A 26,448-nucleotide genomic window follows, 5' to 3' on the forward strand; every position below is an offset into this window, starting at 1 on the left:
TTGAACATCCTTTGCAAATTTCATAAAATATATAAGTAGTCTTTAACTCATTGACCACCTTTCCAGAGACAGGTGATGGTTGCTCCAAAGCACAAACAAGTTACTTTCCAAATTGCCTTGTTTTATTATATTTGGTTAATCAGAGCCCATCTTTTTGATTGCCAATTCACTTGAAGTTTTATTTTGTGTGTATAATAATGGTGTACTTAATTTGATAAGTAATGTTGGTTACTGAAAGTCAGTTTCACCCCACTGTTTAACAGCTATAAATGGTTGACTCTGATGTGTAAATTACCATGAAGCATTGGCACCATTAGCAGCTCTAACTATAATAGCAGAGCTGCAAATAAATGAAACTCAGATGAGTATCATTTAATAATGTGTTGTCAGTTTCATCAGAGGTAGAAGCAGCAAGTGTTATAAGGAACTTGCTGTTCTGAAAAATATTTTGAAAATCATAACATGACCAAGAACTTGATCTATTTTTTTTAAACTACCTTTCCTTAATTTTGAAGATAGAGCACCACAGTAATGTAGCAGTTAGTGGAAAATTATTACTGCTCAGGGCACCAGAGTTCAACTCAGTAAGAAAATTTGTGTGTTCGTCCCATGAGTGTGTGGGTTTCCTCCCACGTTCCAAAGGCTTACTGGTGAGTAGGCTTATTGGTCGTTGTAAATTGTCCTGTAATTAGTCTAGGGCTAAATAGGTGAGTTACTGTGCAGTGTGGTTCACTGGGCTGGAAGAGCCTGTTCCATGCTGCAAAAATATCTAGAAATGGAGTAATGATAATTTCAAGTGAATAGCTATAGCTATTTATCTCTTGCAGTCAATTAAAATGAACACTTAAAGCATCATCTGTTTAGAAGCACAGGAATTTCTGTAGTGAGTCTTTCACACTTGCAGTTTATATAATTTGATGGAAGGATGTGGTACCCCAAATAGGTTCTACATTTTGCATTCCAGTCCCCTGCCAGGTCTCATTTGAATCTAAAGTGCATCCTCTTTTAATCAATGTGGATGAATTTCCCAGGGCCCACAACCGTTATCGTACTGACTTTTGGCTAATTAGTACCAGCTTTGTTGATTTATTTGGTGGATTGTTGCATTTTGTCTTACCACTTAAAGATTTCATCAGCATATATTCTCTGCAATTAATGCTGATCAAATTGGAAAGTAACTGGTGCTTAGAAGTGCAGAATTGATGGTGGGAGTTGGATTTGATTTTGTTTACTTCATTTTTTTTTTAGTTATTTGAATGATGTGGATAGAATATCCTTACAAAGCTACGTCCCAACTCAACAAGATGTCTTGAGGACCAGAGTGAAAACCACGGGTATAGTGGAGACACACTTTACCTTCAAAGAGCTATATTTTAAGTGAGTAATATTGTTCTTAATCAAAGTGTACATTATTATTATCAACCATAAATGTAGCTTTCTTTTGGTCATACAGAGTCAAGTTAATCCTGATTTTTCTTTAATTGTCATTATAATTATAACCAGACTGGACTTTACCACTCTGGTACTTCTCATAATGAGGCTAATTGATTTTATTTTTACTCCTGATCAGGCTAAATGATATGTAATGATAAATGTCTTGGCCAGGGCTCCAAACACATTGGATTATCTTTTCATGAGAGAAAGGAAAAAAGTAGAAGAATGAATAACAAAGGAGGAACACATAGAAGTATCCTAAAGAGGCTGGATTTATTTAAAAGCAAAGTTACCAGTAGGGGACCATATTATAACAAAAGCTGATTGTGACATTTAGTGTTTGAAAATAAATCCTTGCCAGGTTAAGTGTATGTATTGTACAACCATTTGTAATGCATTGGGTAGACAACTGACAGCCCACCCAAAGTATGGAGAAATTGATGAATGGGAAAAGACCATGTCCTATCAGGTTTGCCTTTTATAATTAATGATACAAAGATAATTGAGTATACAGGAGATCCAGAAATAACTAGAGGGGAAATGGGAGAACCAACAAAACTGCAACTGTCCACAGTTAATCTTTTTTTTAAAAAAAGCAAACTATCCTGTGAAAAAATATAATTTACATTTGAATCAAGGCACCTGTGGAAACCTGAAAATTATTGCTTTGTGACATCAGGAAACTGGATGGTAAGAGTGACAGAAAAAAATGATCAAAATTATAAATTTTTTAAAAACTGAAATTAAATAACAACCTGTAGCAGTTCCTTTTCTGAATATCTTGTCACCTTGGGACTAGGCATTTCATTAAAGTTTTCATGGCATAATTTTAGAACTTTTACGAGATGCTTTTGACTTAACTTTAACTTATTTCCTCCAAGAGCCTTGCCAATTTCCTTGAGCTAAGCATGATCAAGATCCTATATAAATCTAGAATTGCCTCGTTAGTTTAAATCTCCTTTCCCAAATGTACATGTTAAGATTACACTAGTACAGTGCCAGGATGGCAATAAATACTTACAGTATGTAATCATAATAAAAGAATTTCAAGATGAAAGTTTCTTTGTATATTCAACTTTGGAATGTATTGCATAGAATTCCAATGAGCTGTAAGGATTGTATTATGATTATATAAACTTGCAGCATAAGATGTGTTCTAAAGTATTAAAGTGCAACAATGTCCTGTTGACTTCCTGGTGTTTGAGAGGATTTTTTTTCTGAGATCAAAATATTAGTTGTTTTTATTTGTTGCATTAAATAATCTAATATTATCATTGTCTAAGGATGTTTGATGTAGGAGGACAAAGATCAGAACGGAAAAAGTGGATTCACTGCTTTGAAGGTGTAACTGCAATAATATTCTGTGTGGCACTGAGTGATTACGATCTTGTACTTGCTGAAGATGAGGAAATGGTGCGTACTTTTTGTATTCTAATTCGTATCCATTTTCCAGCAGAGTTGGCCAAGACTCTGTCTTATCACAAACAAGAGAAAATCTGCAGATGCTGAAAATCCAAGACTCTGTCTTTAAAGGATTTTGCAAACTGGCTGTGACATTGGAATTTCACTTTAGTTTACAAGGTTACTTATTAAAGTGGCTGAATTGACTGGTTAGAAAATACTAAGGACATGCATTTAAAACATTGCTCTTAATCAAGAAAGCAACAATAATTCTTGATTGGAGTATCAACTGATCTTGTACAACTAATCACCTTACAGATAATGGGCAGCTTGTGTCAAGAGTTAAAAGGGCTGTATATAATCAGAAATGCATGAGGTGATAGTGTATTTAGAAAAAAAATACACTTCAGAAATGAATGTAGATTATATCACATGCTGAGTGAAAAACCTAATTCCTTTTAATGCATATCAAGATCCAAATGGCATCAGTTTATCAAAAATAATACTTTAAAGGTGATAATTTAAAAGAAATAGAATTCTGACTAGAGGGTGAGGTTAGTAACATTTGATGTATTTTAATAGAATATTAAATGTGCATTAGGGTAACTCAGTGATTTTGTGATCTAAAAAGATTACAAAATATGAATAGTTTGTATCTTTATATTCTAAGTGTTGTGCTAAAGTTGCATATTTTAAAATACAGTTGTGATTTGAGTACACAGAACTTTGAAACTGTGTATATTCTGCACTGTGAATTATACCATGGGTATTTATATAATTAAAATATAAATTTATTTGAGTGTTTTATTGTGTATAAAGAACCAAAATTAAGTTTTAAGTATCTATATTAGGGATATCCTATATTCTTGGGATCTCAAATCTCTGATCAAAACGAGTCTTAATGACTTTTATAATGTAAGTTGTCCATATTAAAGGCAAAGGAAATGGCAAATTTTCTACTACATACTTAATACATTAACCCATGAACAAATGCAAAATCGTTCTTTTTTAGGAGATCACTATTATACCCCATTTTTAAGCCTGCAAGTATTTTGCCTAATTAGTCCATGCTTAAGTTGATGCTGTACTTGAGCCTCTCTTTCTCATCAAGATCTACAATGCAAGATCTTTATTCTTGTATCACACATACTTTTTTCCATTTCCCCTTGCTTGCATCTGCTTTACATACTTCCACTACTCCCTGAGGCAATTAGTTCCATATTGTAAAGGCATATTGGAATTCCTGAAGGTTACTTTTATTGGAAGAATAAGGTGTGACTTCTTGGCCTCCTCTCCTTTCAGCATGTTCATCCTTTTTTGATTGCAAACTCTCACTTCTGTTACTATCTTTACTATCTTCCTGTACCTTCTCCACTGTCTGTGTCCTTTCATAATAATGCAAACAACGTTTGACTTTGTAATATGTGTATCAGCTCCCCGACATCCTTTTTTGTTCCTTTCTTGCTTACAGTTGTTCCTTCCAGGTAATGAGTCCTAATTATTCATCCACCCAAAATGGAACAATCTTGCATTTATCTGTTTGACCTTGTCTGCCAATCCTGCAGGTGCATGAATGTCCTCTTGTAATATTTATTTATTTTTTGAGATGCAGAGCATAATAGGCCTTTCTAGCCCTTCAAGTCGCGCCACCCAGCAATCCCCTGATTTAATCCTAACCTAATCATGGGACAATTTACAACAACCAATTAGCTTACTAACTGGTACATCTTTGGATTGTGGGAGAAAACCAGAGTACCCAGAGGAAATCCACTTGGCAAAGGGGAGAACATACAAACTTCCTGTAGGCAGAGGTGGGAAATGAAGCTGGGTCGCTAGTGCTGTAAAGCATTGTGCTAACCACTATGCCCCTGTTGCAGTGCACCTTTATACATAATAATTGCTCTCCAGCTTGACAATATCTGTAATTCCAAAATTAAATCAGTGGTTATTTATAAATAGTATTTGCAAAAAAGTAAATGCTTTCAAAGCCCTCTGTTGAAGCCCATGCTGACTATGCATGTTCATGTCCGATGTAGGAACAATTCATTATTTTGCTTACCACTGTAAAGATAACTGGTCTGCAATTTTTCTCAATGCATGTTGTTCCCATTCTTAAATATAGAGAATGTGTTAGCCATTCTGTGGCAGTATACATATTTCTAAAGAGTTATTAAATGTGTAGAAATAGCTGTGCAAGTCTTTAGCTTCTTTATAAATGCATTGATGTAATCCATTGGCTTGGGCAGCTCTTGCGGTCTTGGTTTTTAACTTTGGTTTAGTTTTTCATTCCCTTTTTGGATTTTAAATATCTGCATTAAGGAGTGGGAGCTGGAACTGGATAAACTCCTGATCATTAGGGAGGCTGAAAGAGTGAGAATTCTGAAGAATGAAATGGTGAAAGGCCTTGATAGAGTGGATGTGGAAAGGATGTTGCCAGAGGTCACAGCCTCAGAATAGAGGGCTGTCATTTTAGAAAGGAGACAAGAAATTTCTTTAGCCAGGGTCATGAATCTGTGGACTACTTTGCCACAGGCAGCTGTGGAGGACAAGTCTTTATGTACAGTGTATCTAAGGCAGAGGTTGATAGATTCTTGTTTGGTCAGGGCATGAAGGTATATTATATGGGGCGAAGGCAGAAGATTGGGGCTGAGAGGAAAATTGGATCAGCCATGATATGGTGGAGCACACTCAAGTCAAGTCAAGTTTATTGTCATTTCGACCATAAGCTGCTGGTACAGTACACAGTAAAAACGAAACAGAGTTCCTCCAGGACCCTGGTGCTACATGAAACAACATAAAACTACACTAGACTATGTGAGATAGCACAAGGCTACACTAGACTACGTAAAACAACATAAAAACTGCACTAGACTACAGACCTGCACAGGACTACATAAAGTGCACAAAACAGTGCAGGGTGATACAATAATTAATAAACAAGACAATATGCACAGTAGAGGACAAATTACAATATAATAATAAATGATGTAGATGTCAGTCTAGACTCTGAATATTGAGGAGTCTGATGGCTTGGGGGAAGAAACTGTTGCACAGTCTGGTCGTGAGAGCCCGAATGCTTCAGTACCTTTTTCCAGATGGCAGGAGGGAGAAGAGTTTGTGTGAGAGGTGCGTGGGGTCCTTCACAATACTGTTAGCTTTGCGGGTGCAGCGTGTGGTGTAAATGTCTGTAATAGTGGGGAGAGAGACCCCGATCTTTTCAGCTGACCTCACTATCCGCTGCGGGGTCTTGCTATCCGAGACGGTGCAATTCCTGAACCAAGTAGTGATGAAGCTGCTCAGGATGCTGTCGATACATCCTCTGTAGACTGTGGTGAGGATGGGGGGGTGGGAGATGGACTTTTTTCAGCCTTCGCAGAAGTAGAGACGCTGCTGGGCTTTGTTGGCTATGGAGCTGGTGTTGAGAGACCAGGTGAGATTCTGCGCCGGGTGAACACCAAGAAATTTGGTGCTCTTAACGATCTCAACGGAGGAGCCATCAATGTTCAATGGAGAGTGGTCGCTCTGTGTTCTCCTTAAGTCAATAACCATCTCTTTTGTTCACATTCAGAGACAGGTTGTTGGTTCTGCACCAGTCCGTTAGCCGCTGCACCTTCTCTCTGTATGTTGACTAGTCATTCTTGCTGATGAGACCCACCACGGTCATGTCATCGGCAAACTTGATGATGTGATTCAAGCTGTGTATTGCTGCACAGTCGTGGGTCAGCAGACTGAACAGCAGTGGACTAAGCACATAGCCCGGGGGGGCGGGGGGGGGGCCATGCTCAGTATGATGGTGTTGGAGATGCTGCTCCCCATCCGGACTGACTAATGTCTCCCAGTCTGGAAATCTAGGATCCAGTTGCAGAGGGAGGTGTTCAGGCCCAGCAGTTTCAGCTTTCCAATCAGATGCTGAGGAATGAGCCAGTTGGCCTAATTCTGCTCCTATATCTTATGGTCTTATCTCATTATTCATCTTCTCTCCCAATGTCATATCATTGTAATGTCAGTGGTTGAATCTATTTTTTTAATTCTTTATGATGTTGATCCATGTGAATGTGATACTTGCTGTACTTGAGTCCCTTTTTCCTACTGTCATTGTTATTCCTAACTCCATTGGTTTGTTTCCCCTTTCCTCTTTCTAAAAAGATGTTAGATTTATTTTCTTGGCCTGATTTTTTTTTTGTAAAATGCAAAACAAATGGTGGTGTAAGTAGAAATTAAAGATAAATATTGGAAGTACCTGGCAGATCAGGTGGATTTCAAGAGAGGAACAAAGTTAATTTTTCAGATCAATGACCTTCATTAGAATCGAGTGTTTCAAGTTGAAAACATTGAATGTTTCTCTTCCCTGTACCTACCCTCATGCTGAATAATTAGACGACTTTCATTTTGCCCGTACCCATGCTTCATTAATCCTTGTCATGCCTGATTCCTTTCCAAAAATGTTCAATTTTGGCTTTCCTATGAATTTCTGAACAGTTGAACTCATTTTTAATGAATCCCCTCCATTTAATTAATCAATGGACCTTCTTTCCACTAATGAATTTAATGTTCTTTTCTCCTTCCCAGTTTTATTTATCCTGGGTTGCTTGCATTTCTTGTAGATCCCTTTCCTCTTCTTGGTCTAAAGACTTATCCAGTGTTTATCCTTGCTGCTAGAGGATGGGTTCCATCTGTACAGCTTCTTCATATTATGGAACTGGTGTCAGTGTTCCAGGAAGTTAAGCTCCCTTTTCGCACAGCAGCATTCTAACTCTAAACTTCCTGATCTGCTTGTATGTCAATTTACATATGGCTTGGGCAGTAATTCGGGGATTAACACTTTAAACCTTTACTTTTAGTTCAGAACTTGATGCATAATACACTTACAAATGGCTAAAATGGTTCCATTTATTATCGGAGAATGTATACAGTACATAACCTGAAATACTTGTTTTTGCAGACATCCACTTAAAAACAGAACCCTAAAAGAATGAATGACAGAAAAACTTTAAAACCCCAAAGCCCCCTACACCCTCCTCCGCGCAAGCATCAACTTCCACCTCTCCTGCTCACTTCAGCAAAAAGCATTGCGCCCACCACCCACCCAGTAACAGCAAAGCACCCAGAGAGAGACCATGATCTACCATCAGAAAAAAACTATTGTTTACCCAACAGTTTGACATGCCACAGCCGTCTCTATCTCTCAATAACACAGGACAGAGAGATAACAGCCATTTTCACAGCGAAAGGGGAGACTGACAGTTGCTGTTACAGTGGTTATAGTCACTTTTTATTTCAAGATTCCGGACTCGAGAATCAATAGCAAACTCTTTCTCCTCCACCCCCACCCCCCCCCGCCCCTATCATCAAGAGAGGGAGAGTGTGCAACTGCTCAACTACAAAGACCTCCGTCCAGACATCTGCAAAGTCCTGATGTTCCATCTCCCACAATGCCTCAGTCGGCAACATCGGCCTGGAATAGGTTGTCCTCAGAGAGTCTACCTTTAATTCTAGCAGCTCCACAACAGCTGGATTTTTTTGCCCACACGTCAAGTTTCTGTTCAGCAGCTGTTGGGAATTTCTTACAATGCTAGGAGATAGAATTGTACATGGTTTGGGAATTCTTTGTGAATTTTACATGGTCTGTGAGGGAAGTGGGGAGACAAAGACTAAATTTAAAAGAAAATGTACCTGTTTCTAAAGAAATGTTTGGTCTAATTTTAGTGTGATATTTTAGCAAGTAACATTGTCCATTATTTCAATGGATTGAATTAATTCATTGAATTGGTAAATTAACCCAGAAAAGGATTAAAATGATCTCTGCATTGTGTATTTTAATGTGCAAGCATTTTATCCCCACAGAACCGAATGCATGAGAGCATGAAACTTTTTGATAGCATCTGCAACAACAAATGGTTTACAGATACGTCTATTATTCTGTTCCTGAACAAAAAAGATCTATTTGAAGAGAAGATTAAGAGAAGTCCTCTAACAATATGTTATCCAGAATATGCAGGTAGTACTAGCTTCCTGATTTAGAAATGTTTTGATCAAAGCTAGATTTCGTTGTCTACAATGTGTGATTTCATTAGTATATCATAACAGGGCATTTTCATGTGGTTTTTGTTGATCTACCTAAGCTTTGTTGAATGGCAGATAGCAATAAGTTAGTTACTGGCAAGACTTCTCGCAATTTTTAATAGTAAACCTTTGTATTTGATATCTTGATATTTCTTCCTCTATTGGGGGTAAGGTATTGGTGTGGGTGGAGAATTGGTTAGCAGACAGGAAGCAAAGAGTGGGAATAAACGGGACCTTTTCAGAATGGCAGGCAGTGACAAGTGGGGTACTGCAAGGCTCAGTGCTGGGACCCCAGTTGTTTACAATATATATTAATGACTTGGATGAGGGAATTAAATGCGGCATCTCCAAGTTTGCAGATGACACGAAGCTGGGTGGCAGTGTTAGCAGTGAGGAGGAGGCAGGGTGACTTGGATAGGTTGGGTGAGTGGACAAACTCATGGCAGATGCAATTTAATGTGGATAAATGTGAAGTTATCCACTTTGGTGGCAAAAATAGGAAAACAGATTATTATCTGAATGGTGGCCGATTAGGAAAAGGGGAGGTGCAACGAGACCTGGGTGTCATTATACACCAGTCATTGAAAGTGGGCATGCAGGTACAGCAGGCGGTGAAAAAGGCGAATGGTATGCTGGCATTTATAGCGAGAGGATTCGAGTACAGGAGCAGGGAGGCACTACTGCAGTTGTACAAGGCCTTGGTGAGACCACACCTGGAGTATTGTGTGCAGTTTTGGTCCCCTAATCTGAGGAAAGACATCTTTGCCATAGAGGGAGTACAAAGAAGGTTCACCAGATTGATTCCTGGGATGGCAGGACTTTCATATGAAGAAAGACTGGATGAACTGGGCTTGTACTCGTTGGAATTTAGAAGATTGAGGGGGGATCTGATTGAAACGTATAAGATCCTAAAGGGATTGGACAGGCTAGATGCAGGAAGATTGTTCCCGATGTTGGGGAAGTCCAGAACGAGGGGTCACAGTTTGAGGATAGAGGGGAAGCCTTTTAGGACCGAGATTAGGAAAAACTTCTTCACACAGAGAGTGGTGAATCTGTGGAATTCTCTGCCACGGGAAACTGTTGAGGCCAGTTCATTGGCTATATTTAAGAGGGAGTTAGATATGGCCCTTGTGGCTACAGGGGTCACGGGGTATGGAGGGAAGGCTGGTGCAGGGTTCTGAGTTGGATGATCAGCCATGATCATAATAAATGGCGGTGCAGGCTCGAATGGCCGAATGGCCTACTCCTGCACCTATTTTCTATGTTTCTATTCCAACCTGATTCAAAATAAACCAGTCACTTAATATTTAACCAGGATCCAATACTTATGAGGAAGCTGCAGCATATATTCAGTGCCACTTTGAAGATCTGAACAGACGGAAAGAAACCAAGGAGATCTATACCCATTTCACATGTGCCACAGATACGAAAAATGTGCAGTTTGTATTTGATGCAGTGACAGATGTCATCATCAAAAATAATTTGAAGGAATGTGGATTGTACTGAAACATATTGACAGCATGCCCAGGTGAGAGCTTTGAGCTGACAGCAAACTTGCTACTTGCAAGCATTATATTGATTCATTGGAAGTGAATAGAATGAGAGCTGGAAATGATCAAACCTTTAAAAATAATGCATGCGGAATGCACAGCTTAATTTTTTTCTCTTTATTCTCTTGATTTCAAACTGAACAAAATTATTGTTTTGTTAAAGGTTTTTGTTAATGTTGAAGAAAGCCTGCAAGAGGATCATCTTATTCCCTGGTTATGCTACCTGCCAAATGGAAAGAAACCCTGAAGAGATGTGACTGATGTCATGAGTCAAAACTGCATGCAAGATGGTTGTTTGATATAAATTGTTTTAAGGACTTTTACAATCGCCTTTTGGTCTGAAACAAATAAGTACATGTCTGAATTGATTGCCCCCCCCCCCCCACTGTGTTCAAGAAAGATATGTTCATAGTTGTTTTTCTTTTGAACATCTTTTAATATTTCAGTTGATTAACCAAGTGCTGATGAAATATTTGACTATTGGATTTCTCTGGGTGCCATTTCATTAAGTGTTCTGATGTTCATTTGTTGCCAGATATCTATTTTATGTATTTTATACCTTGAATTGTTGGAACTTGTTTTGCTACAAATAGTCATTTGCTTATTCTCAAGACCTTTAACCATATGTGAAATTCAAGCTCTTTGTATTTCTTGGTAGAACTGATGAATCTGCCCAGAAAAAGAGAACAGTTCTACAGAGCACACTTTGTCTGCCAATGTTAATGTAAAATATTTGTCCATTTGTAAATCAGTGTTAAGGTCAACAAAATATAGTGATGTGATCCAGTATTTGTTTGGAATTAAGCAATGCCACTGAGAATTTAAGTGTTATCCATTGTTCAATTTGCCAAATATGACATATTTCAGGGCTAAGATCGGGCCAAACTTTCTAAATGAATTGACCAATTTGATTAAGTAAATGCCCACTATGCTGCTCTACCTTACTGCTTTTGGTTGAGATTTTTGTGAATGCAGGGACTGCAATATGGAATTTGATTTTGAAATCATCAATTCCTCCTGTTGTTCCAGAATTTTAATAGAAACAGCCAGCTCATAAAGAACTTGGAAGATTTTAGTTGTGATTTGTGAAGTGGCATGATACTTCTATCACTTGATTATTTTTATAATGCTGCACTGCCGTGTAAACCACAACATGAAATAAAATCGTAGAAAGTAAAGCACTTTAGTGAATTGTGTGCAAGGTTACTTATCCCAACAACATCACTCCAGTTTGTTATTACCCAATGGATGTCTATGTTCATGTTATAACCACAGGTAGTTGTGAGATTGGGAGGGAGAAGGAAACTAGTGCTTCTAATGTAAGCAAAAGCAACCCTTTACCTTCAAAATGATCCGGATTTATTATTTCCATCCTTTGTACACTGTAGTATGCAGTTAATTTTCTCAGAACTCTGTACAGCCTCTCAGACTTTGTTTTTGTTCACCGGACAGCATCAAATTTGCGGGAGAAAATGCACTGAAGAAATTACCCATGTATTTGTGACACCTTTGATTGAATATTGAATCAGTGAGTGCTGTTAATCGTTTGTTAAATTCTGAGAAGTAAAAGCACAACAGCCTTTATGCCCACACTCACAACACACTGGAGGAACTCAGCAGGTTGGGCAGCATCCGTGGAAACGATTAGTCAACGTTTCGGGCCGCAACCCTTCGTCAGGACTGAAGGGGGAAGGGGCAGAGGCCCTATAAAGAAGGTGGGGGGAGGGGGAGGGTGGGAAGGAGAAGGCTGGTAGGTTCCAGGTGAAAAACCAGTAAGGGGAAAGACAAAGTGGTGGGGGAGGAGAAGCAGGGAGGTGATAGGCAGGAATAGGGGAAAACACAATGGGTAGTAGGAGGCAGAACCATGAGGGAGGTGATAGACAGCTGGGGGAGGGGGCAGAGTGAAATAGAGGGATGGGGAGGGAATTACCGGAAGTTGGAGGATTCTATGTTCATACCAAGGGGCTGGAGACTACCTAGATGGTATATGAGGTGTTGCTCCTCCAACCTGGGTTTAGCCTCATCATGGCAGTAGAGGAGGCCATGTATGGACATATCCCAATGGGAATGTGAAGCAGAGTTGAAGTGGGTGGCAACCGGGAGATCGTGTCTGTCTATATGCCCATGTTTTGGGGGATAATTTATTTAAAATTATCCATGTGGCTGCTTCAGATGATGTCAGGATTTTCAGATGTGGGTAATGGATGAAGTAAATCCAGCTTTATTTCCAAAATATAAATTGATGAATTGTACAATAAAAGGATTCATAGGATATTTTGCAGAAAACCAGATGCTCATATGACCTTATGAAGTGAGTGTTTTACTACTCTGACAAATTTAAGTGGTGTTTACAGTGTGGCCTAATAAGATGTATGGGCCAGAATCAGGAAAAAAAAATGATCTAAGGCTTACAATATATGGCCTAACATTTTGTGTGTTTTAAAAAAACTGCTACTTCTTTGCTTTTAAGTGGTATCATCTGTGAATTTAGCTGCAAAGCCTTCAACTCTGTCATGCAGATCATTAACGTGAAAAGCAGTAGACCCAACACTAACCCCTCCAGAACACCAGTGGTCACCACAGTCAATTAGAAAAGTCCACCTTTATTCCCACTGTGTGTTCTGTCAGTCAGCCAATCTTGTACCCATGCTAGTATCTTTCCTGGATTATGAAAGGTGTTCCTGCTTTATTTAGCAGCCTTCGTCAAAACCTAAAATTCAAGTAGACAACATCCATTGACTCTCCTTTGCCTGTTACTCCATACTCTGTCATGTGTTTATCTTGGTAATACCTCACTATGGTTTAATACTGGTGATAACTAGTTTGATTATTTGATCAGTTTCTTTAACAAACTAGTATTTTCTAATGTTTCTTTGAATCATCCAAAATATTGATTGTCCATTCAGAAGAAGTAGCTTCAGGTGGTCTCTCAGCAATTTATAAAATTGTCAAACAGCAATTCTGTCAGTTTTGTTCAATATACCTATTGAGTAGTGGTTTCACCTAATGGGAAGTTTCTGCTGAAAATGCTACTCTTGGAACTTGACTAATGAGTCATGTTTGTACAAATACTAATTCTGAATAGTGATAATTTTAAATGGGGTGATACAAGCTGTTTGAAGTTCAAGATTATCATTGGATTCTTGTTTTGACTGTTACACTATGGAAACATTCCTAATTTCTTAAAATCACACTACCTCTGGATGAGCTGTCCTCTTTTTTATAATCTCCCTTTTCAGCAAAAATTATGAAGTGCCAAGGACCCCAAATCTGAGTGTACAAAAAGTCATGGATATCTAATAACTGAATATGAACACACATCGAAAGATTACTATTGGACCCACAGCTCCAATCTGCTAATTAAATTTGCTGACAATAGTACATTCATTGGCGTTATCTCAAATAATAAAGAGGCAACCTACAGAGAAGAAGTCATCACCCAGACACAGTGATGTCAAGAAAACAAGCTCTCCCTTAACGTCACAAAAACAAAGAAGCTGTTTGTGCACTACAGGAGGAATCAGGGCAGGCTACCCCTATTGATGTCAATGGATCTGGGTTTGAGAGGGTGAACAGCTTTAAGTTCCTCAGTGTACACAGACCGAGAATCTCACGTGGTCTCTTCATACTGGCTGTGTGGTGAAGAAAACACAACCGCAGACACCTGAAAAAGTTTGGCGTGAATCCCCAAATCCTAAGAACTTTCTACAGGGGCACAATTGAGAGTATCCTGACTGGCTGCATCACTGCCTGGTATGGGAACTGTACTTCACTCAATCTCAGGATTTTACAGAGAGTGGTGTAGTCAGCCCAGCACATTTGTAGATGTGAACTTCACACTATTCAGGACATTTACAGAGAGGTGCATAAAAAGGACCTGAAGGATCATTGGGGACCCAAGTCACTCCAACCACAAACTTCCAGCTGCCACCATCTGGTAAACGGTACTGCGGCATTAAAGCCAGGACTAACAGATTCTAGGACAGCTTCTTCACCAGTCCATCAGACTGATTAATTCACGCTGATACAATTGTATTTCTATGCTATATTGACTGCCCTGTTGTACGTACTATTTATTACAAACTACTATAGATTGTACATTGCACATTCAGACAGAGACGTAACGTAAAGATTTTTGCTCCTCATGTATGTGAAGAACATAAGAAGTAAAGCCAATTCAATTCAATATGAGCTGAATATTCCCCAGTTGGAATCTTAACTCAATTTCATTGTTCAATTTGTGAATCTATTGCAATGTTAATATATTACTTCACCAAAGCAAAAGCTTAGTCATAAAGTTTACAGTTAATCTTTTTAAGCTCAGAGACAATGAAAACTTTTCCTTGACTTTGCTTTCATCCTTTTGTGTGCAACTTAATTAATGAGCCTTAATGCACCCTGTCTTGGTCTTCATAATTATTTTGAACGAAGAATAATGATTTCCTGAAGTTAGAAATGAAAAATTTTCCAACTGCCTAAATCATATATCCATGCTTTCTGTACCTTGCTAATAATAGTTAGTATCCAACATGCCTTTCTAACCAACATTTTCTACCTGTTTATAGAAGTTTCTGTTTCACTGCACTATAAACCTACACTGTGCTACCATTATTTCATCCATTTCCATCACTTTCAAGGATTCTACAACTCGTGTTTTCACTATTATATATTTATAACCATTATTTTTGCATTTGCACAGTTTGTCCTTTGCACATTGATTGTCAGTCAGTCTAGTATTTTTTCCATTTGATTCTATTGTATTGTTTTGTTCTTCTGTAAATGTCTGCAAGAAAATTAATTTTTAACCTTACCAAACTGCAGTTTTTGGAAGTAAGAGAAAATCAGAGCACTTGGGGCAACCCATATTATCAATCACCTGATTCTTAACTCAGGTGCTCCATTGAAGCCAGCTTGTATGAGATGTGAGACAGCAGCTTCACTAGCTGCTGACATGGTTTCATGAAATAGAATCAAATTCTCGCAAATATAAAGAGATATGTAATTAGAATTAGTTTTTGATAATTCTTAAAATGCATTTCAAACCTGCCACAATAAATATTATTGACATCAATCATATTCTTCTATATTTTCAAATGCTAATAAACACAATTTCTCTGCAATTAATGTTATCCACAGGTGATCTTTAAATGTTGGCTAGTAGCAACATTGGGAAATGTTACAATTTAATTTATGAAATAAAAGTAAGGTGTATGCTATGCAAGATTGGGTGTGGAATATTAAGAAAGAAGTAAAATACTGGACATCCAAACTGGAATAGAAAATGTTAACAACATTCAACATCTGTAGGGCAAAACTAGCAGGAATCCAAAATACTATTTATTGCTGACTTATAAGAAAGCTACCCACAAAGATTAGGTTATTGCTGTAATGTAGCTTTCCAGGATCACATGTTGTTCATGAGCTGGCTAATTAATCACTTTGAAAAATTCCTACAGAAAACAAAAACCAACTTTCACATTAGCTTTAATAGACCATGTACGGCTAATAAAAATTCTGACACCTGTATGAAATAAATAAACTCTATGGAAGATATAAAAAAAATCTATGGCATTGATTTACAAACAAAATTGTAAGGACCAGATACTCTTCTGGACTTTAGTTACAACTTTTACATTAAAAACTCATTTTGCATTGTGCTATTAAACAATATTTGAAGTGTATTTTACAGTGAATAATTAATAACTAATATTCACATTGATGCAAACAACTTCCCTTAAATCCATTGCAAATGCCACATCACATGTACTGTGCTGCTGCTACAAAAGGCCAACTTTCTTGGCATCTGTACCCTGTGCATATTTGCCTATGAGAATAAAGGTGAATCTGAGGGGTGAATTGCTAACAATCATGCTTACATTTTTATTCTATGTCTTGTGCATAAATCTGAGCTTACTGCTAGTTTTAACATGTAATGGGATAGGTGCCAGTGTTGATAGTGTCACTAATAATCAGTATTTTCAATGTTTTTTTTTATTTTTTTAATTTGTTAAACAATAGCTGTATTTAAAACATGAGTACATATTACACCATTTGTTGTAGGTCTTTAGGGGTGAACCAGTAATTCACCTGAATAGTAGAATGAATTCAACTGAATTAAATGTATAACCAAAGTACCATAGTAAACTAAATACATATCATCAAACAATTTATTTATAAACACAGATAGATAACATAAGTGATGGAGGATTGTAGCATCTATTTTATATTACTCCATTCTATTATTGGTTTAAATAAAAGCAAAAGGGGTGATTTTTTTTATGATAAAGCCAACACAAGATCTTAAACTTCCTAAACCAGTGGTTGAAAGATCTAGATTCTTCCTTAATGCAGACAGACATTAGCTTTCTTAATCTGGGTTTAATAATGGTGAAAAATAATACAGTACACCCAGTGAATTACATCAAGCTACTTTGCTGCTTGTTTAACTGTTAAGCTTAAATGGTCTGTTAAAAGGAGTTTTCATGCAGAATCAATCATTGTTCTGATGCATGCTTAATTAGAAATCTGTAAAGGCCAGAGCCAGAGGATCCTGAGGAGAAAAGAGAGCATATTAGGTTTCTAATTCTAAGATAAATCAAATGAACAAACATTTTAGCAGTAAAATGGAGACGTACAACAGGGTAGGCAAATAGAAGAGATGGTTTGCAAGAACAGAAATTTGCTTAATTGTAACAAATGCATTTAAACTTCTTCCAAAATTTGGCTCAGCAATCCTGAGTTGTTAAGAATACCTCTCTTTCATCAATACTGCTTCAAAATTGTGGAACGTTCTAATTTACAGCATCAGTGGAAAATTACTAACAAAGGAATTGCTTCAGTTCAAGAAGAGACAAACCTTCAGAGTAAGCCAATGATATGGAATAACTGGCCACAGTCTGCAGAGCAGGAGACTTGGAAACCACAGAGCTTATTCCAATAAAAACAAGGTAATTTCACCAGAAAAAAATGCAGCAAGTTACTGTACTATCATAGCCCACTAAGAGCAGGGAGGGTTGGTTTCAAAAGAAATTACTCCAATATCTCCAGACTTCTGTTATGATATTGACATTACATGGAGCCAGAGGTTAGAAACCTTACGCAATATTCAAGTTCCAGAATTGGAGGTAATTATGACCAGGAGGATAAGTTTGATTCTTTTCACCCTGTTCATGGATTGTTTGTCCATTCCCATCAAGGAAGAGGAGATGCAAAAGCATCAGCAGTCTTACTTACCCCAAGCCATCAGGCTGATCAACACTTCCACTCATTAACCCACTCAACCATACTCACCACTACTACTTTATTTCCTGTCAGTCACCTTATGTACAGATACTCTTGTACTTAGCATCATTTTATGTACAATCAGTCTGTATATGTATTTATATTTATCGTATTTTATTGTGTTCTTTATGCTTATTGCATTTTTGCATCATTTTTTGCATTATGCTGCATCAAAGTTCAAAGTAAATTTATTATCAAGCTACATATATGTCACCATATACAACCCTGAGATTCTTTTTCTTGGGCAGTCACAGCAGACCAAAGAGACATAATAGAATCGATGGAAGACCGTACCCAACGGGATTGACAAGCAACCAGTGTGCAAATGTAAAACGAAAGGAGTAATAATAGTAAGTAAGTAAGCAATAACTACTGAGAATGTGAAATGAAGAGTCCTTGAAAGTGAATCTGTAGGTTGTAGAAGTATTTCAATGATGGGGCAAATGAAGTTGAGTAAAGTTATTCCCTTTGGTTCAAGAGCCTGATGGTTGAAGGATAATAACTGTTCCTGAATCTGGTCACAGGTACTGAGGTTCCTGTACATTCTTCCTCATAGCAGCAATGAGAAGAGAGCACATCCTGGGTGTGAGGCTCCTTGATGATGGATGCTGCTCTCCTACAACAATGTTTCATATAAATGTGCTCAAATGACCATATCCAGTAATTTTTGTCTGTGAACCTCAAAATGGGAACCCTTCTCTAAATAATTTTTTTTTAAAAACTGATAGACCACATGTGGCTTAGCTAAAAGTTACTAGCTTAATATTTCAGATTGCTATGTGCATGTGTACAAAAGAGAACATAATCATTAACATGCAGAGATTATTCTCAGTCTTCTAACTAATTGTGAACATACTGTTTTATGATGCAAACTTATTAGGACAGTAACTGAAGATAATAAATACTTCAACACTGTGTACCAACATACCTGATAATGGATTAAAGCTCCCTTGTTTAGAAAAGTCCACAATCTTTAAGATTTTCTTTAATGATGATGTCTTTCACAGCATCGAAAACAAACTTGACGTTTTGAGTGTCAGTGGCACATGTCATGTGTGCATAGATTTCTTTGACATCTTTTCTCATGTTGAGGTCCAGGAATTGGGCCTTGATGTAATTGCCAGCATCTTCATACGTATTGGGACCTAGAATTGGAGGGCAGTGAAGCTTACATACAATGGACAACATCGATGCATGGTGTGTGAAAAATGACAGTCAAGATCACACATGATGGAGCAATGATCTAAGTGACGTGACTACTTTATTCTAACACAAAAGTGGCGCAGAGCACATGAAGGTCAAAGCAATCAGGGATCTGGTCCAGTGTTATCATTTCTCCATCCTGGCCTGTCATACTTTTCTAAAGATTCCACTCGGCCTTAGATCGACCTGTACATTTGGCTGAGTTGGTGAGATCTGTGAGCAGTGACCCGGCCTCAGGTGGCCAGTACTGAGGTTCCACTCACAGAATGCCCTGACATCCTCTGACAGCAGAATATTAGTGAAAAGACACATTCAAATAGATTTAAATAATTAAACTGGGGCACAATAGAGAAGATGACCAGAGATAGAACATAGAACAGTACAGCACAGTACAGGCCCTTCGGCCCACAATGTTGTGCCGACCCTCAAACACTGCCTCCCATATACCCCCCCCACCTTAAATTCCTCCATATACCTGTAGTAGTTTCTTAAACTTCACTAGTGTATCTGCCTCCGCCACTGACTCAGGCAGGTCATTCCACGTACCAACCACTCTCTGAGTAAAAAGCCTTCCTCTAATATCCCCCTTGAACTTACCACCCTTTACCTTCAAGCTATGTCCTCTTGTATTGAGCAGTGGTGCCCTGGGGAAGAGGCACTGGCTATCCACTCTATCTATTCCTCTTATTATCTTGTATACCTCTATCATGTCTCCTCTCATCCTCCTTCTCTCCAAAGAGTAAAGCCCTTAATCTCTGGTCATAATGCATACTCTCTAAACCAGGCAGCATCCTGGTATATCTCCTCTGTACCCTTTCCAATGCTTCCACATCCTTCCTATAGTGAGGTGACCAGAACTGGACACAATACTCCAAGTGTGGCCTAACCAGAGTTTTATAGAGCTGCATCATTACATCGCGACTCTTAAACTCTATCCCTCGACTTATGAAAGCTAACACCCCATAAGCTTTCTTAACTACCCTATCTACCTGTGAGGCAACTTTCAGGGATCTGTGGACATGTACCCCCAGATCCCTCTGCTCCTCCACACTACCGGGTATCCTGCTATTTGCTTTGTACTCTGCCTTGGAGTTTGTCCTTCCAAAGTGTACCAAAGATGGACAGAAATGGAGTGCCAGCGGTGTAAGTAATTAAAAATATAAAACTGATTTTAAAAATTGAAATGATTTTACTTAGCGATATCTTAAATGACCAAAAATTAATTTAAAACATAAACATTTACCTGCAGTGACTTTTAATCTAGGTCACTAGATGTCTCAGTGTACTCTAGGTACACTAGCTGATTTAAAGCAAAGGATTAAATACATAATCAATCCTGCCCCACTGTTCAAGAAGTTTTGAGATAACAGTCAGTGAAGAATTCAGAGCAAGTCAGTTGCACTAGTCTGTGCCTCTGAGTTTCAATTCATAGTACAGAAGGCAGGTACAAACTAGAGCAGCAACAGTTCCCTTGAAAGAAATGTAGTCAGGCCCATTAAACATTTAACTGGCTTGGGAATGATTAGTAAATGATAGCTATTTGAAATCATTCCTCAATCTATTGTCACATTTCCTGCTAAGAAATATGGAATGAAATAAAAAGTACCATCGTAGTCTGGGAAGCAGATGCTCAAATGAACTTTTTTGATTTTTTCCTCGAACAGATCCTTCTTGTTCAGGAAGAGTACAATGGAGGTGGCTGCAAAGTATCTGTGGTTGCAAATACTGTTGAAGAGATGGAGACTCTCGTGCATTCGGTTCTTGTGGGAAAAGAGCAGAGATGATAAAACAGTATCACTTTGTCATGTTCATACTTACTCATCCTTTGCTAAATTTTGGAGAAAGGAGAAAATTCCTTACATAGGAATGGAGGCCTGTGTGAGTCTAACTTTAAAATACAGCTCAACTGTAGTCAACCCAAAACCAGCCTGACCCCTGGAAATTGTAATTTCCATGCACAACACAAGCCCATTTGTTGTAAATATAAAGTAACACACAAACTGGTTGAGGAACTCAGCAGGTCAGACAGCATCTATGGAAGGATGAAGGGTCTCCGCCTGAAATGTCAACTCTCTATTCCACTCCATAGATGCTACCTGACCTGCTGAGTTCCTCCAGCATTTTGTGCATGCTACTCTGGATTTCCAGCATCTACAGAATCCCTTGTGCTTATGCTGTAAATATAGCACATGTTATTGGTTTCTTCAGGATAACACTACAGTGGTCAGAACAGAGTTGATAATAAGAAAAGCAAAGTGACCTATATAATGTACTGAGCCTCTGCTATGGAACAGTTAACCTAACCCAGTCCAAAATATTTTATCTGAATACACCTAACTCCTCAGGTGAGTACACTGCAGCAATAGAGTTAATAATATAAATGTTTTCAAGGGATGAAAGGTAATGCTGTGGGAGGAAGATTGGTGAGAAGGAACTTGTGGGAAGTATAAACATGGTGGTAGAAAAGATCAGATATCAAATTGTAAATTAATTTTTAAAAAAACATGTTCCTTGTTCATCTCTCACCGTTACATCTCAACATCATTTTACCTGTTAAATGTGAGACCTTGTTTAATTTTCTCCTTGTCTGCTCCATTCGTGGTCTGGCACTAGAACACAATTTTGTAATAATGCCGAGGCAAGTACTTCTCCATAAATTACATAGCACACGAGTGCAACTGCTCTATCAGCCCTGTACCAGCTTTTAGAATAATCCCTGCTCTTTCCTCCTAAATTATTTTCCCTTTTCAAGAAGCTATCTAATGCATTTTTGAAAATTAGCACTAAATTTGCCCCCACTGCATATTTAGGCAGTGCATTTACATCAGCTCGATATTTTTATTTTACTTTAATTTTTCCACTTTTTTGGGGATGCTTATTTTAAGTCTGTACCTATTGTCAAGTGAAAACAGTTTCTTTGTATTTACTCAGTCAAAGCCCTCCATTAACTCTACTCTAATAGAATATTTCCATTTTATCCTAACCCTCCAGATATTCAATATGTCTTATCCTTACTGACTCTTGAATTAACCTGCCCCACATCCTCGTAAAGACCTTGCATCTTCATGGAGAGAGATGCACAGAACAGGACGCAATGACAGCTGAGGTTAAACCAGTGATTATAATTTCCTGACATACGCCTTTATAAAATGAAGGATTTTCTATCCCTTTATTTTCCAGCAGCAAACTTAAACATAAGGGTTCTGGATGTAGGATTAAAGCACTTGGTTTGTTAAGAGTTAAGTATATTTGCAAATTTAAAACTGACGACAGAGCTAGAAGTGAGTGTAGAAGTACCAATTATTACCTAGTCCCACAGGGATTGGGCAAGTGAGAAATGTGTCCCAGAAAGATGTTGAGGGAGCATTTGCAACTTCCCATTGATCGTTCGACCTTTCTGAAGTTCTGTATTCTACCTTAAATCTCTTGAATTAAATGATGATTGAAAGGTTTATTCTGCTCCACTTTAAATGACCCTGAAGCCTCCAGTTAGAATTGGGTAGAGATGACCTACACTCAGTGGCCACTTTATTAGGTACCTCCTGTACCTAATAAAGTGGCCACTGAGTGTATGTTTATGGTCTTCTGTTTCTGTAGCCCATCCACTTGAAGGTTCGACATGTTGTGTATTCATAGATGTTCTTCTCCACACCGCTATTGTAACACTTTTTTTTGAGTTACTATCACCTTCCTCTCAGCTTAAAGCAGTTTGGCCATTCTCCACCAACCTCTGTCATTAACTAGGTGTTTATATCTCATTGTGTTTTTGTTTCTTGCGCCTTTCTCTGTAAGCTTTTGAGACCGTTGTGTATGAACATCCCAGGAGATCATCAGTTTCTGAGATACTCAAACCACCCCATCTGGCACCAATGATCAAATGAACAACAGGAATTCTGCAGATGCTGGAAATTCAAGCAACATATATCAAACATGCAACAACACCTTATATTCCGTCTGGGTAGCCTCCAACCTGATGGCATGAACATTGACTTCTCTAACTTCCGCTAGGCCCCACCTCCCCCTCGTACCCCATCTGTTACTCATTTTTATGCACACATTCTTTCTCTCACTCTCCTTTTTCTCCCTCTGTCCCTCTGAATATACCTCTTGCCCATCCTCTGGGTCACCCCCCCCTGTCTTTCTTCCCGGACCTCCTGTCCCATGATCCTCTCGTATCCCCTTTTGCCTATCACCTGTCCAGCTCTCGGCTCTATCCCTCCCCCTCCTGTCTTCTCCTATCATTTTGCATCTCCCCCTCCCCCTCCAGCTTTCAAATCCCTTACTCACTCTTCCTTCAGTTAGTCCTGACGAAGGGTCTCGGCCTGAAACATCGACTGCGCCTCTTCCTATAGGTGCTGCTTGGCCTGCTGCGTTCACCAGCAACTTTGATGTATGTTGTTCCAATGATCAAATGACCAACTTTGATCATTTCATGGTCAAAGTCACTTAGATCACATTTCTTCCCCATTCTGACGTTTGGTCAGAACAACAACTGGCCTTCTTGACCACGTCTCCATACTCTTATGCATTGAGTTGCTGCCACATGATTGGATGATTAGATATTTGCATTAACATGCAAGTGTACAGGTGTGCCGAATCAAGTAGCTGCTGAGTGATTGGTAACTAGGAGTTGTAAATGGATCAGGTCTTTGAGTACTGTCAAGTAATAGCAACGTGCCATTTTATGGCACCTTAACATAAGACTATAAGACATAAGAGCAAAATTAGGTAATTTGGCCCATCAAGTCTGCTCCACCAGGGTCATCCCAGGGTCTCTTCACAGGAGAGTTATCAATCAAAATTTGTTACCAGCCACATAAGGAGATATAGGCAACTGAAACACACACCCTGCAACATTTAAAAAAAGGAGACTGTAGGAGGGGAAATTCAAAGAGGAAAATTCAAAGTTTAGGGACTTGAAGTCAGTCACGGGGCAGTGTACTCCTGTACACACCCAAGTATTAGTTTAGTGTGTGGAGGGATCTGCTTCTTCCCTTTCAGGCAGTAAATTCCAAAAAAAAAACCCTCATCACCACTTGCGTCCTTCTAACTCATTACTTAACATCTAAGCCCTTTGTTTTACGACCCTTCAGCTAAGGGAAATGGCTCCCGAAACAAAGACAGAAAATCCTGAAAATATTCAATGTGCCGGACAGCATCTCTGGAAAGGAAAACAGAGCCAACGTTTCAGGTCCTACTTATTACCTGGGTCCATCATAATTTTATACACCTCGGTTAAGTCTCCTCTGTCCAAATCTTTTCCCATTGCTTTGACTAGGAGTCTTGGTCAACATGGTGGAGTTCAGCCAAAGCCATGCTGTATGACTTTAGGACTCAATGATCTCAATTGCAAAATTGTCCAGTCCCAGTAACAATGTACAAATATCCTCTTCATCCCCTTCATAGCAACGTGATTCTGTATGGAATCAAGCTGTGGGCTAACTGTTCTGTGCATTGTCGGTTTGTAAGTTTTGCATCATAATGAAAGAACGTGGGGTGTCTGAGTGCCTGCTGTTGTTAAGTGGAAATATTCAGGGACCTAATCCAACTGAATCTCAGCAGAGCCTCACTGCTTAGCAAAGGAATTGAACTCAGACAAGAGCACTGTGTTGCATTTTTGGGAAGTTGAACCAGGGCGAGACTTATGTAGTGAATGATAGGACCTGGAAAATGTTGTAGAAACAGACATATTTCCCTAAAAGTAGTAACGTATGTAGACAGAGTGGTGAAGAACTGAACTGGCAGAAATGACTCCATGGCTGGGGCCTGCAGTCATTGGGCTCCTGCACCAGCTTCACTTGTCTTAGCCCCGAACTGGCTATGGACTCACTTTCAATGACTCTGAGGTTCATGTTGTGTTTTTTTGTTTATTTTATATTGTTTGCATGATTTGTTCTTTTTTTTTGCACATTGAGTGTTTGATGCTTTTGCTGTCTGTTTTTTTTTAATGGGTTCTATTTTGTGTCTTTGTTTTGTGGTTGCCTATAAGAAGACAAACCTCAAAATGGTATATAGTATACATAGATTAGCAAATCTACTTTGAATTTTGAAGAAAGCATTTGGTATGCTTGCCTTCATCAGCCAGGGCATGGAGTACAGGGTATGCTTTCCGCTATGATTGCTCCCTCCGTGATCCCCTCGCCCATTTGTCCCTCACCACTAATTTCCCTCTAGGCACTTATCCCTGCAAGTGGCCTAAGTGCTTAACCTGCCCATTCGCCTCCTCCCTCATCTCCATTCAGTGCCTCAAATAGTCCTTCCAGGTGAGGGAATACTTCATCTGCGAATCTCCTATTATATCTGGTGCTTCCAATGCAGCCTCCTCTACATTGGTGAGACCCATTGTAAAAAGGGGGATAGAGCAACTGCGTGAAGGAAACGATCCCTCACCCAGTAAACAGATTAAATCGTGACCACGATCGCCCACGTCATACGACACGACACATAATGATGATGATGGTTTCCTTATAAAGTTCATTATGCCACCCAGAATGACTCAGATCCAAATTTATTTCTCACCTGTACATCAAAACACACGGTGAACTGTGTAATTTGTGTTAACAGCCAACACAGCCAAGGATGTGCTGGGGGCAGCCCGCAAGTGTCACCACAGATTCCAATGCCAACATGGTATGCCCATCAGGCTCAGCAGAACAGAACAGAAAATGCCAAGCAACAACAGCCAAACAAACACTGCTCCTCTCTCCCAACACAGTCCTATAATCCCAGGACTTTTTCAGCCTCCGGCTTGGATTCACAACCCTTGCCTTTTCAACTTTCCCAGTGGACCTATTTATTCCTTCTTCTACAGTTCACAAGCTAAGATGTGGCCTTCCACAGGTAAAAAATGAAAATTCAAATAATATATGCCTTGGCTGTGAAGCTTTGAACTGAATATTAGTGAGTTCATATGCAATCAACGTTTTGTTTAATGTAGTATTGTTTTCATTTCAAAGTACTGTAGATGATAGAAGACTGACAACATCTTATAGCTGTTCAATATCTCTCTGAGGCTTTCTGTTGAGTGGCCGGTTTACCATATTGGATTTAGTTGCGACAAATTGCCTTCATGCAAACCCAGTGACCACTGAAGCTAATCTGCCCTTGGCATTCTGCACTGCAGTCAGGGAAAGCACTAAATGAGTCATTGAACATTCCGATCATGCAAGCAATGTTCTCTCAAATGAGGCCCAATCACGACAACTCAGCTATCACACTGAATGTACCCGACATAATCACATAAGGACGTCAAACCAAATTAAATCCAGCTTTTTTCAGTAACAAGCTGAAGTGTGTTAATGAAGCAAGATCAGGGTTGCACATAGGTTGACATTACCCTGTGGTAAACACAATCTAGCTATACAGAACAAAACTCACCTCAGATTATACTTTCCTACTATAAGCTTGCATTACCTCTGGAAGTGTAATAGTTTCATCAAAACTATACCTCTTCTCAACCTGCCTCCTGTAAAAATGCTATTCCCTTTTCCCATTTCCTTCATTTCTGCTGCATCTG

General features: G+C 38.8%; 2 protein-coding genes across 2 annotated transcripts in view; one reads left to right on the plus strand and one right to left on the minus strand.

Moving 5' to 3' along the window:
• LOC134355438 (guanine nucleotide-binding protein G(i) subunit alpha-3-like) overlaps positions 1-11,643 on the plus strand; it is a 28,044-nt gene extending 16,401 nt beyond the window's left edge. The window contains exons 5-9 of the mRNA XM_063065305.1: positions 1,249-1,377; positions 2,718-2,847; positions 8,680-8,833; positions 10,214-10,426; positions 10,612-11,643. Of these exons, the coding sequence (XP_062921375.1) occupies positions 1,249-1,377; positions 2,718-2,847; positions 8,680-8,833; positions 10,214-10,404 (604 nt within the window). The 3' untranslated portion in view covers positions 10,405-10,426; positions 10,612-11,643. The remainder of the gene's footprint in view (positions 1-1,248; positions 1,378-2,717; positions 2,848-8,679; positions 8,834-10,213; positions 10,427-10,611) is intronic.
• A 5,219-nt stretch (positions 11,644-16,862) lies between these two features.
• The window catches only part of LOC134355440 (guanine nucleotide-binding protein G(t) subunit alpha-2), a 63,572-nt gene continuing 53,986 nt past the window's right edge, over positions 16,863-26,448 (minus strand). Inside the window, exons 7-9 of the mRNA XM_063065307.1 lie at positions 20,539-20,692; positions 18,658-18,874; positions 16,863-16,998 (exon numbers count right to left, since the gene is read on the minus strand). Of these exons, the coding sequence (XP_062921377.1) occupies positions 18,684-18,874; positions 20,539-20,692 (345 nt within the window). The 3' untranslated portion in view covers positions 16,863-16,998; positions 18,658-18,683. The remainder of the gene's footprint in view (positions 16,999-18,657; positions 18,875-20,538; positions 20,693-26,448) is intronic.

Source organism: Mobula hypostoma, chromosome 13 (genome assembly GCF_963921235.1).
Source record: "Mobula hypostoma chromosome 13, sMobHyp1.1, whole genome shotgun sequence".
Classification (NCBI taxonomy): Eukaryota; Metazoa; Chordata; class Chondrichthyes; order Myliobatiformes; family Myliobatidae; genus Mobula; species Mobula hypostoma.